The 16,823-nt window shown below is 41.1% G+C and overlaps 1 protein-coding gene across 10 annotated transcripts in view; it reads right to left on the bottom strand.

Annotated features, from left to right (window-relative positions):
- Window positions 1–2,516: 2,516 nt before the first annotated feature.
- Window positions 2,517–16,823, bottom strand: part of ankle2 (ankyrin repeat and LEM domain containing 2) — a 35,845-nt gene continuing 21,538 nt past the window's right edge. For 7 of the 10 annotated variants that reach the window (XM_061766539.1, XM_061766538.1, XM_061766541.1 and 4 more), the window contains 2 exons: window positions 8,230–8,361; window positions 2,517–3,988 (listed from right to left, as the gene is read on the bottom strand). In XM_061766539.1, coding sequence (XP_061622523.1) covers window positions 3,778–3,988; window positions 8,230–8,361 — 343 coding nt within the window. In that variant the 3' untranslated portion in view covers window positions 2,517–3,777. The other 3 variants (XR_009787590.1, XR_009787589.1, XM_061766543.1) reach the window with 3 other exon arrangements.

The following is a 16,823-nucleotide window of genomic DNA, read 5'->3' as shown; positions in this document are numbered from 1 at the left end:
ACCTATAATTCCCATCATTCCCCAAGCACACACCCACCGTCTCACATTCTTCTACAGCCACTGAGTCCCCAAGGGGGGAAATTCCCCATACAAAAGCCAATCATTTATGATGCCAATAGGAAACATTTACATGTAGAATTTCTCCCAGAAATACCGCCCTTGCGCAGCCGCACATATTGCACATACCAGAAACCGTCGCTGCTTGTGTAGTTTGTGATACTTTCTTCTGAAAAGATGACAGAAGAGAAGATGGAATATTTACTGGAAGTTACTGTGAAGTAGTTTCAGCAGAAAAGATACCAATTGTTTGTCATTCCACTCGTAGATCATCATCGGTAGGCGTTTGGGCGACTTAATTTTAGGTCCTGTCAAGTGATGCTGCTCGTCTATTCTCTCTGTTAAGAGTGCTACTCCCTGTTTTGCTCCATTGGCTTGCTAGTGTTGTGGAAAATAAACTCACATGACACTGTGGCTGTGAGAGTGGGGAATCAATTTGCCACAGTTTATAAATCTTTACAAGTGACATCTTATCTGATGTATTAGAGACAGGCAGTAGTCACCCAAAAAGTCCATTTAAGTTCAAGAAATTGCTGAGTTGATTAAAAATAACTTTCTCAACAATCTTGGCTATGAAACTAAGCCAAAGTTCAGCACTAGTTCTTTCTCTAATATTGCCAACTCCACCTTTAAGGGATTATTTAAATAGTGTTTTGTTGTTTTCCATAGATGAGTAGTTAATAATACTGACAGGGATAACTTCTGCTAATACTTATAATAATAACAATAGTGTTAAAATGTAACTTAAATCATTAGCTACAACAGTTAATGAATTACAGTAGTCGTCCCTTGCCAGTTCATGGGTCACTATTTGCGGTCTTACTGTATCAGAGATTCTTAAAACGTAGCCTACATATCTAACTTTATAGTGCATATTTTTTGGGGGGGCATATCGCAGGATTTTGTGTTGATAATTTTTCCACTTGGACTATATACTACAGGTTCACATAGCAATTAGTGCAAGCCAGGAGTAAACAGTGCCTAAAAGACAAATGACAATGTCCGAAGTTTGGGATTTGAAATGATCCCAAACACTCAAAAGATAAAATGCAATGTGTCACTGCAATGCAGAACTGGCTTACACAACTGCACCTCAACAAAAAAGTCAACATCGTCAGCTGATTATCGCCTACCACCACCAGTTAGAACAAATTTTAATCCCTCCACCCGTAGAAGGATAAACTTAAAGTAAATGCTGGTGCACTTGCAATTGCTTTATTGAACAAACAGTAACAAGCACATTCATGCAATAGGTGCATGGCCACAACTGACGCCCAGGCAGCCAAAATGCAGACTGGCTAACAGTTAGCCATTTCACAGCCAGCCACAATTCTAAAACCCCTATCTCACTAGCCTGGAGACTAGTTGGTGACCTCATGGTAACTAGAGTCTACGCTGCTTGCGTGATGTCTCCAGGAGTCTCTTGCAGACTAGTCGGGTTGCCAAGGAGTCGCGGTGAAGGAGTCGAACATGACATTTTGGGGACTTCGCTATATGCTTTAGTCTAGTCTACTAGTCAACTAGTCTAGTGAGTGCCTGGCCGAAGCTCAGCCGTAGCAACCATCTCCCGAAATAAGGTTCAGTCTTGTGCCTGGTGGATGAGGGTGGATAAGCCAGAACGCTGTGACCAGGGACATCTAGGAGAGCCTGGGACATCCCCAGCAGTGTCGCCAACCGGCAGGAGGAGGAGGTTGCGAGCCTGCCTGGCTGGAGCGTCATTACCAAGATGCTCGACGTGTCTAAATTAGAGCGCTCGGCGCCTGACCGTTATTGAGACTGCTTCAGTGCTTCTTGCCCTGGCGTACACCATCGGATGCCTGGAATGTTCCTCAGGTAGTTCCTTTGGAAAATGTCGACTCTCAACTGTAGCGCAAGACAGAAGGACCAGTGAGTTGAGGAGGCAGAACTCTTCCTCACTCTTGATAGCCTACCAAATTGGACATATTATATACATACATATATGTATATGTAGGTGTGAATGTGAGTGCGAATGGTTGTTTGTTTATATGTGCTCTGCGCTTGGCTGGCGACCAGTTCAAGGCGTTCCCCGCCTCTCGCCCAGAGTCAGCTGGGATAGGCTCCAGCACACCCGCGACCCTAGTGAGGATAAGCGGTACGTAAAATGGATGGATAGTTTAAACAGACTTTAGATGAAGACCAGAACACATTTTGACCAAATTGTGCAGAATTCCAGGTTATTCCGAAGGGTTCACATTTTTTTATTGCAACAGTATATAGGTAGTAGTATATACAGTGGGTCAAAAAAAGTATTTAGTCAGCCACCAATTGTTCTCCCACTTAAAAAGATGAGGCCTGTAATTTGTCATTGTCCTCATAGGTAAACCTCACCTGTGAGAGACAAAATGAGAAGAAAAAAAAAATCCGGAAAATCACATTGTCCAATGGAGGACAACATCTGTCACTGACCAATTTGTGACATATTGAAAGGAACATTGACATAAGTAGGAGTGATGTTTTATTGACTACTTGAAAGCAAACAAGTTCTTGACATACAGGAAGAGAAGTCATCAAGAGTTAATGCAAAAAGCACAAGCATGGTTGGAGGTTTTTAGGGGCACATTTGCAAAGCTCCACATATTGAGAAACATTCAAAGAGCAAGGGTTTTCTTCATCTAACCTGAGAGCACAAGAGTGATGACAATCTCCTCAGCAAAGTTCTTTGTGCTCTCTGAGAAAGGTTGAGTTCACCAAAGATTACATTCAGAACAAATCAAGTGTAAGTGGAAATTGGTTTTATCAAAAAACAAAAAACAAACAAATCCTCACAACACAGATTGTCTCCCCGATTTAATGTCTGTCTGTAGTGAAGGGGAAAATCTGCCACATTTACACCAGCCAGATTCCTTTTCAAAACTAAAAAAATTGATATTTTCTGGCTCTCAACTTGTCCATAGTTTTTTTCCGCACTATAATTGCAAAATAACACTTGACTCCTGTGTGTGTGTGTGTTGGTGGGTGTAAGTCACACACAATGGAAGTGTCTTGAGACTTTAACACGAGAATAGTCCAGAATGTTTGCAGATAGGAAAAGTCAAGACCTACTGGATCCACTGAGAAAAAATCAAAACAAATCTATTTATTGAACAAAACCATGGAAGAATCATTCAGTTTTCCTGGGTTTACTGAAATGCTGCAGCCAATAAGGTTGTCCAGATGTGAGCCAGAGAACGTATGTACCAAAATTGACAGAACGAGTCCGTCACTTCAGAAAATTAAGGCAAGTACTGAACTGAGGAAAATGCAGGAAATGGCAGTCGGTTTAACATCTTTGATAATAATAAAAAAAACAAAAACATTTTTGTGCTACTGACCAATGTACCAAAAAAAATACATTTTTAAATATTGTCATCATCATTTAAGAACATGATGAGTGCTAAGAACCCCGCACTCCAAAGGTTTTTTTTTTTTTTTTTTGGTGACAGACTTCGGGGAGTGTGGCTTGTATTCACAATATTCAAAAACGCTGACTTGGGCTATGATACCGGTGCTTCACACGTCACAAATAACATCATCGTCAAATTACACGGTCTGTACCAATAAAGTAAATACATCACTGAGGTTTGCTTTTTTTTTTTTTTTTTTCTTTAAATCTTTTTTTTTTTTTAGATATTGTGTGTGCTGTAGTTCAATAACAGAACTCTTCCACTCTATTCCAGTCTTTCATTTCCGTTTGTTAGGGGAGGTTGAGGAATAGACCCTTTAAATTGATGACTCGTTCAAGCGCTTGAGGCGAATGCGTTGAATGTAGCTCATGTTGGCGGGGCTGTAGCGGCTGGGGCTGAAGTCCGGTGAGGCGGTATGGCGGGCGGGACTGAAACGACCCAAGGGAGACACAAGGACACCGGACGGAGAGCCGGGAGTCTGATGCTGCATCCTGAGTCGCGGTTTGACCACTGCAGGGCTCGGCCAGCTGGACACACATCAACATCAGTCAACAGTAAATTTCAGTACAGTGTATTTGTTCCTTTTAGTAAACAGGCTTGCTGAGTAACATTATTTTTTACTAACCAGCCAGAAAACACACAACTTCCAGTATCAGTCTTTGTATTCTTTTGTACAGATTATGTAGCCCAAGGCAAACCCTCCGCATCCACATGAACTCCAAGAATTTTACTTTAGTTCAATTTTCACAAAGGGTGCTACAGAAGGTCATTTAGGGCACTTTGCCCTGCTTTTGAAATCTGTTAGCTCTCTGACAGCTTAAGTTAATAGTGACTGTACATAACTTTTTATATACACCCCCATGTCCAGTGAATATTAAACATTTCTAGTATAGAGTGGGTACGGAAAGTATTCAGAGCACCTTAAATGTTTCACTCTTTGCTATATTGCAGCCATTTGCGAAAATCATTTAAGTTCAATTTTTTTCCTCAATGTACACACAGCACCCCATATTGACAGAAAAAAATTGAATTGTTGAAATTTTTGCAGATTTATTAAAAAAGAAAAACTGAAATATCACAAAGCCATAAGTATTCAGACCCTTTGCTCAGTATTTAGTAGAAGCACCCTTTTGAGCTAATACAGCCACGAGTCTTTGTGGGAATGATGCAACAAGTTTTTCACACCTGGATTTGGGGAGCATCTGCCATTCCCCCTTGGAGTTCCTCTCCAGTTCTGTCAGGTTGGATGGTGAATGTTGGTGGACAGCCATTTTTAGGTCTCTTCAGAGATGCTCAATTGGGTTTAAGTCAGGGCTCTGCCGAGGCCATTCTAAAAATGTCATGGAGTTGTTCTGAAGCCACTCCTTCGTTATTTTAGTGGTGCGCTTAGGGTCATTGTCTTGTTGGAAGGTGAACCTTCGGCCCAGTCTGAGGTCCTGAGCACTTGGGGGAAGGTTTTCGTCCAGGATATCCCTGTACTTGGCCGCATCCATCTTTCCTTTGACTGGAACCAGTCATCCTGTCCCTGCAGCTGAAAAACATCCCCACAGCATGATGCTGCCACCACCATGCTTCACTGTTGGGACTGTATTGGACAAGTGATGAGCAGTGCCTGGTTTTCTCCACACATACCGCTTAGAATTAAGGCCAAAAATGTATATCTTGGTCTCATTAGACCAGACCATCTTATTTCTCACCATCTTGGAGTACTTTAGGTGTTTTTTTTAATTTTTTTTTTTATATCAAATTCCATGCGGGCCTTCATGTGTCTTGCACTGAGGAGAGGGTTCCGTCGACTGGTGGAGGGCTGCAGTGATGGTTGACTTTCAAGAACTTACTCCCATCTCCCGACTGCATCTCTGGAGCTCAGCCACAGTGATCTTTGGGTTCTTCTTTACCTCTCTCACCAAGGCTCTTCTCCCCCGATTGCTCAGTTTGGCCGGACGGCCAGCTCTAGGAAGGGTTCTGATCGTCCCAAACGTCTTCCATTTCAGGATTATGGAGGCAACTGTGCTCTTAGCAATCTTAAGTGCAGCTTTTTTTTCACCTTGGCCAGATCTGTGCCTTGCCACAATTCTGTCTCTGAGCTCTTCAGGCAGTTCCTTTGACCTCATGTTTCTCATTTGCTCTGACATGCACTGTGAGCTGTAAGGTTTTATATAGACAGGTGTGTGGCTTTCCTAATCAAGTCCAATCAGTATAATCAAACACAGCTGGATTCCAATGAAGGTGTAGAACCATCTCAAGGATGATCAGAAGAAATGGACAGCGCCGAGTTAAATATATGAGTGTCACAGCAAAGGGTTTGAATACTTATAGCTTTTTTTCTGTCAATACGGGGTGGTGTGTGTACATTAATGCGGAAAAAAATAAACAAATCTTCTTCTTTTCCTTTCGGCTTGTCCCGTTAGGGGTCGCCACAGCGCGTCATCCTTTTCCATGTAAGCCTATCTCCTGCATCCTCCTCTCGAACACCAACCGCCCTCATGTCTTCCCTCACCACATCCATCAACCTTCTCTTTGGTCTTCCTCTCACTCTCTTGCCAGGCAGCTCCATCTTCACCATCCTTCTACCAATATACTCACTATTTCTCCTCTGGACGTGTCCAAACCATTGAAGTCTGCTCTCTCTAACTTTGTCTCCAAAACATCGAACCTTGGCTCTGATGAGCTCATTTCTAATTTTATCCAACCTGGTCACTCCGAGAGCGAACCTCAACATCTTCATTTCCGCCACCTCCAGCTCTGCTTCCTGTTGTCAATTCAGTGCCACTGTCTCTAATCCGTACATCATGGCTGGCCCCACCACTGTTTTATAAACTTTGCCCTTCATCCTAGCAGAGACTCTTCTGTCCCATAACACACCTGACACATTCCTCCACCCGTTCCAACCTGATTGGACCCGTTTCTTCACTTCCTGACCACACTCACCATTGCTCTGGAGTGTTATCCCAAGTATTTGAAGTCCTCCACCCTTGCTATCTCTTCTCCCTGTAGCCTCACTCTTCCCCCACCACCCCTCTCATCCATGCACATATATTCTGTCTTACTTCGGCTAATCTTCATTCCTCTGCTTTCCAGTGCATGCCTCCATCTTTCTAACTGTTCCTCCAGCTGCTCCCTGTTTTCACTGCAGATCACAATTTCATCTGCAAACATCATGGTCCAAGGGGATTCCAGTCTAACCTCATTTGTCAGCCTATCCATCACCACTGCAAAAAGGAAGGGGATCAGGGCTGATCCCTGATGCAGTCCCACCTCGCCTTAAATTCGTCTGTAACACCTACAGCACACCTCACCGCTGTTCTGCTGCCCTCGTACATGTCCTGTATTATTCTTACATACTTCTCTGCTACTCCAGACTTCCGCATGCAGTACCACAGTTCCTCTCGAGGTACTCTGTCATAGGCTTTCTCTAGATCTACAAAGACACAATGTAGCTCCTTCTGACCTTGTCTGTACTTTTCCATCAACATCCTCAATGCAAATAATGTATCTGTGGTACTCTTTCTAGGCATGAAACCGTATTGTTGCTCGCAAATACTAAAACAAATAAATTATTTTAGCAAATGGCTGCAATATAACAAAGAGTGAAAAATGTAATGGGGTCTGAGTACTTTCCGTACCCACTGTAGATGTTTATCATCAACTAAAAAGTGTTACATTGGGAAAATTCTTCCATTTCCTGAGCTAGATAATGTCCTTAAATTCCTTCTTGAGTGTTATTATCTAACAAATGAATCATCTCAAGGTTTTTACTGTAATTGATAAGAACATTAACCAACATTTAATTTAGTTTACCATTTGGACACCTTTAATTCTCAAATCTTGGTGCTAAAAAGCACCACTCGTGTCACTCTCCACTTCATCTCTATACAACATCCTCCTTGGCTGACACTGACAACAGTGCCACTGCTCCTGGCAAGAGCGTCACATTACATGTGTAAAAGGTAGGAAGTTAAACCAATCAGTCAATATTCTACTGTGATTTAAGGTGTTTCTTTTTTACAATTCAATATTAAAATAAAGATATGTTAGTCATATCAATTCTTCATAACTTTTAGGCCTGACCTAAAGGAAAGGGTTGTTTATATGTCGATTGTATCCAATGTTTTGTTGGTTATATTCGAGAATTATTTATTTCTTGTGTTTAGTGTATAATGCTGAAGATAACCCCCCCCCCCCCCAAAAATAACTAAATAAAAAAATCACCAGCTTAATCATAATATTGGTAAGAAAAAACAAAACTAAACAAAAAAGTAAACATCACAATTAGATTACAATATTTGCCCAAATTATTCAGCCCTGCATGAACTATACTAAAATACTGTGATGTAGTGGTTCAATAAAAAAAAAAAACGACATACTGTATGCACATATTTTTATCATATGTAATATGGCATTTTTTGTCATTTTTCTGTTTAGGTAGTGCGCAGTCCTATTTGGCCACCTGTTAGCACTGCCGAAAAATTGTGGCCCTCGTCGTCATTTATAAATTGCAGATCTTTGCAAACACGATGTATTGCAGACAAAATCTAAAATTTGTACCTAATGTTGTGGCTGCTAAGTACAAGCTTGTGTTGGATTTCTTTAGATACGACTACCGGGAGTACGTAATGCGAACAGAGATTATATAACAATACAGTTTACGATGAACTCTTGTGAGCATCCTCATGTTATCTGATTTGTTCAGCTACAGAGAACAAAAACCTCCCGGATAGCTAAGCCAATCATATTATTTAATACAGTATTGTGCACACATACTAACCTTTGCATGTCTGAGGAAGAGTAGGACGTCATTGTGCTCACCCACTTGTGAATACTGGGATATTTTTGGAGATCCCCCTCTACATCCCCTATTGCTGACAACACATCTCTGTCCAACTTGGTAGGCGAATCCCTGTGAAAACAAACAATATGGCTGACCTCATATCTGCGCTGCCATAATCATCATTAAATAAGCCCTGTATTATAAGTTGCTGCCACTTTGTGGGAGGAGGAACTAACTTACGAGTTTTTCGAGTCACGAGCAGTCGCTCCGTCAATATTTTTCCTTGGGTTGCAAGGTTCGAAATAAAAACAAAAATAATTATTTGAGGAGCAGTTTTGCCAATCATGTCTTCATTTGAGGAGCAACTTTCTAATTTTGAGGAGCAATTTTGCAGATTACCAGTAACCCCCACAGGGACCCTAAGCAAGGGTTTTATTAAACAATAAAAATACGACAATATAACGGGGGAGTTGAATGTAGGCCTGCGGCTATTGAATATTTTAGTACTTGAGTATCCTACTTGCTCTGTGATTGGCTGGCAACCAGTTCAGGGCGTACCCCGCCTGCTGCCCGAAGATAGTTGGGATAGGCTCCAGCACTCCCGCGACCCTTGTGAGGGTAAGCGGCTCAGAAGATGGATGGATGGCATATCCTACTGAAAATTCCATTGAACAATCGAATATTTGGATAAACGATTTCCTTGGTTAAGGAGTAATTTTGAATACAAAAGAAAAAACAATACCTTTCACTTAATAACGTACAATAATTGGTTTCATTTTTCATATAATCAACAATTTTTATTTCTTAAATTCACATTGTGCATAAAAGATAAGGCATTCATAAAAAAAAAAAAAAAAATAGCCTTTGAGCATCTTTGCTTTAAGGTGAAGTAAGCAGTTTGGGAAAACATATATATATTTAATACTTTGTACAAAAACCTGTTTGCAATGACAGCCTCAAGACGCCTCCTGTATGGAGAAACAAGTCGCATGCATTGCTCTGGTGTGATTTTGGTCCATTCCTCCACACAAGCAGTCTTCAAATCTTGAAGGTTCCACAGGCTTCTTTTATGGACTTTGAGTAGAATGGCGGGGCCATTCCAGCAGCTTTATTTTTTTTTTCTTTGAAACCAATGAAGAGTTTCCTTGGCAGTATGTTTTGGATCATTATCCTGATGAAATGTCCACCCTCATTTCATTTTCATCATCAGCAGATTTTTGTCAAGAATGTCTCGGTACATTTGCCCATTCATCATGAAAATTACCGGTCTCTCATCTTTTTAAGTGGGAGCACTTGCACAATTGGCAAACTAAATACTTGTTTGCCCCACTGTATGTGCCCCTTTCATATTGGAAAGGCTACACCTTTTTCATAACCTCTATGTGGCGGTGGCATATTGGAATTAAAGTGTACAGGTTTTTCATAACCTCTAGATGGCGGCATACATTTATTAATAGTGAAAGTTTTTTTTCATTTTCCCATATACCAAAGTATAACGCGCAATATTGACTTTTGACAATTTTTTGAGGAAAAAATGCAAATTATACACAAGAAATTACGGTAAGTAGAAATCCAATCATACCACAATAGATTTGCCTCGATCAGGTGCTCCTCGCAGGATTTCTGACAGAGGAGTCCAAAGAATAATCATAAGAGTTGTCCAAGAGTTAAGGAACACCTTTGGAGAGCTTCAAAAAGACCTGGTACTGTTGTCACAAAGAAAAAAGTGAGTAATGCACTCCGCCGCCATGGCCTGTATGCACGCTCACCACGCAAGACCCCATTGCTGAAAAAAAAAGCATGTCAAAGCTCGTGTTTTCTGAACAACATTCGGACATGCCAGTTAAATACTGGGAGAATATAGTCAGGTCTGATGAGAGCAAAACTAAACTCTTTGGATGACATAATGCACACCACGTTTGGAGGAGAAATGCAGATCAGTCTAAAAACACCATACCAACAGTTAAATTCGGAGGTGAGAACATGATGGTGTGGGGCTGCTTTTCGCAAATGGTACTGGTAAACTTCACATTATTGAAGGAAGGATGAATGGGCAAATGTACCGAGACATTCTTGAGAAAAATCTGATGCCATCTACGAGGATGATGAAAATAAAACGAGTGGACATTTCATCAAGATAATGATCCAAAACATTCTACCAAGGAAACTCTCAATTGGTTTCCAAGAAAAAAAAATAAAGCTGCTTGAATGGCCCAGCCAATCACCTGACTTGAATCCAATCGAACATCTATGGAAAGAACTGAAACTCAAGGTCCATAAAAGAAGTTGGACCCAAGGTATTCATTTTAGGGGACAAAATGTAGTTACTTCGTGTACAGTGCTTAGTACAAGTGCTATAATAATGTTGCTCCTTATATCATTCCCTGCAACATGTAATAGAATAGTGTTTCTTTTTTGTGTATTTAGTTTCTCATCGGTGGACAGAAATGAAAGGGAATTGAACAACATACACATTTCCATGCAAGTACTTTCGTAGGATGCTGTAAAGTTACAAGATTTGTATTTATTCCTACTCAATTGATTGCATATTTGTGACATTCTTTTCCCTGAAGTACCTGGGTGAACAATGACAGATGATCTCAAGATGTACTGAGACACACCAAAGACTGACTAACATTGTGATCCAAGATGGCAAAAGAAAATCCCCAAATATCTGCCTTTCAGGTACAATATGATAGGTACACAATTACATAATGTACTACTTTTGCCAATATACTTTTTTTTCTTTTCTTTTGTTTATTGAATAAAAAAACAAATACCATTGATGTGGTTAGGGGTTTTATAAAAGCAACCCAGCAAACTCATTACCTAACCAGAAATATTTTTTTAATTGATTTTTGTCACACTGCATTATTTGAATAACTGTTGTTAATCAGTATGTTCTTGTCCTTTTGAAATAAACCAATTAAAATAAAATGAAATTACAGGTTGTCTGTCACCAGTGGCCTACCACAAATTACAACAGCTAGGGCCTGATGATCTAATCAGGCGTTGCAAACTCAACTCAGCAGAGGCCATAGTGAGTTTTACTTCAATCCTATGGCTGTCTCTGGAAAAAAACAACAACCACACAAATATGTATAATGTAATTATAAACATCCATGCTTTATGGCATTACTAAATCTATATTTTGTTGTGGGTTTTCTCCGGGTACTCCGGTTTCCTCCCACATTCCAAAAACATGCGTTGTAGGTTAATTGAAGACTCTAAATTGCCCGTAGGTGTGAATGTGAGTGCAAATGGTGGTTTGTTTATATGTGCCCTGCGATTGGCTGGCAATCAGTTCAGGGTGTACCCTTCTGCCCGTTGATAGCTGGGATAGGCTCCAGCACTCCCGATAGGCTCCAGCACTACCCTGACCCTTGTGAGGATAAGCGGCTCAGAAAATGGATGGATGGAATTACTCAATGACATCAAGTCTATTTGTATTAATTTTTATTTCTTGTACACGTTTGTCAAAATCTGTCAAAAGAAAAATGTTATTAGTATTTAGAGTTGTGCGTGAAATGCATTTATTAGTTATCTAAATTATTTCTTCTTTCTGAAGGACACTGACATCAATATTAGAGTGACCCGAGACAGTGCTGGAATACCGGACAAACCTTTTGGAATGATGTAATTGAACCATGCCTATAACATAAATAAAATGTTTCAACCCTTTACATTTGTTCATATTTCTTGTTTTAAATATACAATCCCTGATGAAGCATGTTTATGAACTGGAAGGAGATATGAAATGTAACACTGATTTCTATATGGAAATTGTGAAGAAGGAACCATTCATTTCCAGTTCTTTATTGATAACAATTGAACAATTTCAAAATTATAGCAGTAAATGTGCGGACATTCCTGGAAGTATATTAAAAAATAAGGTGCAAATGGATATACAAATATTTATAAAGTAATATAACATGCACATTTCTACTGGAGCAATTCTTTGAAAATATAAAATGCTGTTCGTTGTTCTCTGCCTTGTCTGAATTCTATCTAATGTCCTTGGGGATAGCAGACACCAATCAGTTGATCAGGGGCTGAAGAGTCGGATGGGCTTCCCCAGATGTTTCATTGCAGATGTCAAAACATGGAGCTGGGATCATGTCGCAGTAAGTTCAACACGATATAGAATTCCTCTAAACTCAGTCTGTCAGCTCTCCTGGAAAGCAAGCCATCATGGTGATTAAATTTTGTGTTTGTGAAATTGGCTTTCCATTGTTACAAATATTGCATCTATTCTTTCTGATGTCCACATAAAATAAATTTAGACAGGTATTTAAAAAAAATCCCTCATACACATCCCATCAACAAAAATTAACTGTTGTACCATTCTTCTCCGTTTTCATTCTTGTACACATACATTCCCCTCCAAAAGTACTGGAACGGCAAGGTCCATTCCTTTGTTCCTTTGTTTTTGTTGTATGCTGAAGACATTTGAGTTTCAGATCAAAAGATGAATATGAGACAAAAGTTCAGAATTCCAGCTTTTATTTCATGGTGTTTACGTCTAGATGTTTTACACAACTCAGGACTTTTTTTGAACCCACCCATTTTTAAGTGAGCAAAAGTATGAGAACGTGACTGATGGGTGTTTCTAGTTGCTCAGGTGTTGCCTTTTAGATTGATTGCATAAACATTAGATAGTGCTTGTTTTGGCTTTGGGTTTCTCCTGTGAAACCTGTATTTGCTGTTAAGAAACCATGACGACCAGACAGTGGTTTATGGGAGAGAAGCAAGCCATTTTGCAATGAGGGAAACATTGATCAGAGCTATTGCACAAACATTGGGCAGATGCCAATACAACAATTTGAAATGTCCTGAAAAAGAAACTACTGGTCTACATCGAACAGGTTGGCCAAGGGTATCAACAGCAGTTGATGACAGAAACATTGTGAGAGCTGTGAAGAAAAACCCCAAGACAACAGTCAGTGACATCACTGCCAACCTCCACAGGGCAGGTGTGAAGGTATGACTATCCACTGTTCAAAGAAGACTTCGAGAAGAACTATACAGGCCATACAACTAGATGCAAACCACTCATCAGCAAAAAGAATCAGAAGGCCAGATTGGATTTTGAAAAAAGTACAGAGGGCCACGAAGTTTTATGGACTGATGAGAACAGGATTAACCTCTACCAAAGTGATGGAAAGTAAGGATCTGCTCATGATCCAAAAACACACAAGCTCATCTGTGAAGCATGTTGGAGGTAATGTCATGGCTGCTTCTGCAAGTCACTAGGCTTACTAGCCTGTCTCGATGTCACTCATGATGGTAGCAGCAGAATTCATTCTGAAGTCTACAAAACCATTTTGTCTGGCAATTTACAGAAAAATGCATCCCAACTAATTGGGAGAAGCTTCATCATTCAACAAGACAATGACCAAAAACACACTGCCAACACAACAAAGGACTTCATCAGGGGGAAAAAGTGGACGGTCTTAAGACTGGCCAAGTCAATCACCGGACCTTAACCCTAAAGAGCATGTATTTTACCTCCTGAAGACGAGACTGAAGGGAGAAGCCCCCAGAAACAAACAAGAACTGAAAGAGGCTGCAGTAAAGGCCTGGAAAAGCAATTAAAATGAAGAATGCAACAGTCTGGTGAAGTCCATGGTTCACAGTCTTGATGTAGTTATTGCAAGTAAGGGTTATGCAACCAAATATTAAATGTTATTCACTTTAAGTTAATTTTAAAATGCATGGTCCAATACTTTTGCTCACTTGAAAACCGGGAGGCTTCAAACAAAAGGGGCTCTGTCCTGAGTTTTTTAACACATCTAGATGTAAATACCATGAAATTAAAATTTTTAACTTTTGTCTCATATTCATCATTTGACCTCAAACCCAAATGTCTTCAGAATACAAAGAAAAACAACTAAGGAATTGACCTTACCATTGCATTACTTTTGGAGGGGTCTGTACATTTACTGCTGGGGTGTTAAACAATTTTTTGTCATGGGCCACATTGTAGTTACGAGTTCCCTCAGATGGCCATTATGACTGGAAATAAATGTTTAATTGGCTCATATTACCTATACATACACAACAAATTGATGGATAAGTCGTTTTAAAAGCAGAAGTCATAATAGTTTGTTCAGCTATTTTTCAAGTTTTAGTAAAAATGGGTTCAGTAACAAAAAATGCTTTTGCGACAGCTCAACATTTTTACATTTTGGAAGTTTTTGTAAACTTTTTAGCAAGAACCATGGTAGTTAACAGGTTGCTTTCACCTGTGATTTCCAGTTTCTAAAAACGCATTTGTATATAAATGCGTATGTTCAGATCATGTGACTGTTATACAGTGCATAGCATACCTCCTTGTCTACTACCCAGAGATATACTCGGCCACGGGTTGTAGTTGGCCGGGGTCCAAATAGCCGTGCTCTCCTCTTGGGAACTCTAAACAACAAAGAATGTCATAAATTCACCGGTCATTTTCTCTACTACAATGTGGAGTATTGATATTTATAGCTTATATGAAAGCAAATTTTTGCTAAATAAGCATCTAATCAATCAAATGTAACGTGCATGCTGAAAACCTTTGAACTATAATGCCACGACTTTACTTACCGGTGAAAGAGACATGCTGGAAATGGGAAACTTGCTATAAGGTGACCACAGGAAAGTCAGATGGTGACTTGTGCGTGCACGCCGGTGAGGGGTGTGGCTTTGGCCAGAGACTTGGAGGGAGGGGGAGTGAGGCTACATTCAAATCTTGCTAGCGTTTTGAATATGACATACTTCACCTTTAAGCAGCTTGCTTGCATTTTAGCCTTTTGTGACATTAATACATCAGGTTCATGGTATCTCATGTCAAGAGAGAGTTTGTCGAGAGAAAAACAAATATTTCCTTTATCTGACTTTACAAAAACTGCACGCGCCCCCATCTCAGACTGTGTGGTTGATCCACTGAAGACGAGCCCTTTCAGCTGTCAATCAAATATATGGTCACTAACTTCACTGTAGTCAACTCGTGGCTGAATATCTTGTATTTTGCCAAACCAAACTTTTTCTAGCATTTGGGACGTAATATTGTCTCTATGTTCTGTTGGCTTCATCAAGCCGTGACCTCCAACTCTCATTGGAGCAGTTCACAGCCGAGTGTGAAGCGGCTGGGATGAGAATCAGCACCTCCAAATCTGAGACCATGGTCCTCAGTCGGAAAAGGGTGGCGTGCCCTCTCCAGGTCGGGGATGAGATCCTGCCCCAAGTGGAGGAGTTCAAGTTTTGTTCACGAGTGAGGAAAGAATGGAACGGGAGATCGACAGGCGGATCGATGCAGCATCTGCAGTGATGCGGACTTTGTATCGGTCCGTTGTGGTAAAGAAGGAGCTAAGCCGAAAGGCAAAGCTCTCGATTTACCGGTCGATCTACGTTCCTACCCTCACCTATGGTCACGAGCTGTAGGTCGTGACCGAAAGAACGAGATCCCGGATACAAGCGGCCGAAATGAGTTTCCTCCGCAGGGTGTCCGGGCTCTCCCTTAGAGATAGGGTGAGAAGCTCGGTCATCCGGGAGGATCTCAGAGTAGAGCCAGATGAGGTGGCTGGGGCATCTGATTCGGATGCCTCCCGGACGCCTCCCTGGTGAGGTGTCCCGGGCACGTCCCACCGGGAGGAGACCCCGGGCACGACCCAGGACACGCTGGAGAGACTACATCCTTCGGCTGCCCTGCGAACGCCTCGGGATCCCCCCGGAAGAGCTGGATGAAGTGGCTGGGGAAAGGGAAGTCCGGGCGGCCCTGCTAAAGCTACTGCCCCCGCGACCCGACCTCGGATAAGCGGTAGAAGATGGATGGATGGATGGATATTGTCTCTATGGTGCGTCAGTAAAGGTGAAATATGATTTAAAATCGTCCACTCATTCCTGAGTTCCAGATGTTTTTCTGCCGAGAGGCCTGAAATGAGGTCATTCGAATTTGTGGAGCTTATCTACGTCACTAGTGAAGATATCCGCCTTCGGCTAATGGCACAGTCTTCCCACTCTCCGTCGGCTCACTGTGTGAGCCGACAGCTCACCAAAATAGTCTCCACGGTGCTACGCGCTGCACATGGAGAAAGGCTGTGGAGTATTAGACAGCCAGCGCCTTTCTGGTGACATTCCATGAGCCTTCTACCGGCTAGTGGTGCAGCAGTCTACAATGAGCAAACAGCTCACCACAACATTCTCCACGGTAAAACTGTGATTCGCAGTTCTGCTTTTCAATTGTGTTTTTTGAGGCGCACAATGTGAATTTTAACTAGCAAACTGCAATACGAGACCGCTTAATTTGAACCTTGCATTGAGAGCAAAAATTTGACTTCCGACACTACACAGCTAGATGGACGAAGCGACCGTCGCAACATTCGGCCACCATCAATTCACGCTGGTTACCTCACAGTGAAGTTATCCCTTGTGTTTTGTGTTTGCATTTTCCATTTTTTGGGCAGGTATTTTGCCAAATGTATTTTTCTACCCATGGGTCTTAAGATATAGCTGAAAAGAAGCGGAGGAAGTTCACTGAATTAAAGCTTAAAATCATTAAAAAACTATGTGTTTTTATGTCATTTTAAGTTCACTCGGGATACATTTGTCTC

This window comes from Phyllopteryx taeniolatus, chromosome 3, assembly GCF_024500385.1.
Source record: "Phyllopteryx taeniolatus isolate TA_2022b chromosome 3, UOR_Ptae_1.2, whole genome shotgun sequence".
NCBI lineage: Eukaryota > Metazoa > Chordata > Actinopteri > Syngnathiformes > Syngnathidae > Phyllopteryx > Phyllopteryx taeniolatus.
This window is presented reverse-complemented; position numbering and strand designations above follow the sequence as displayed.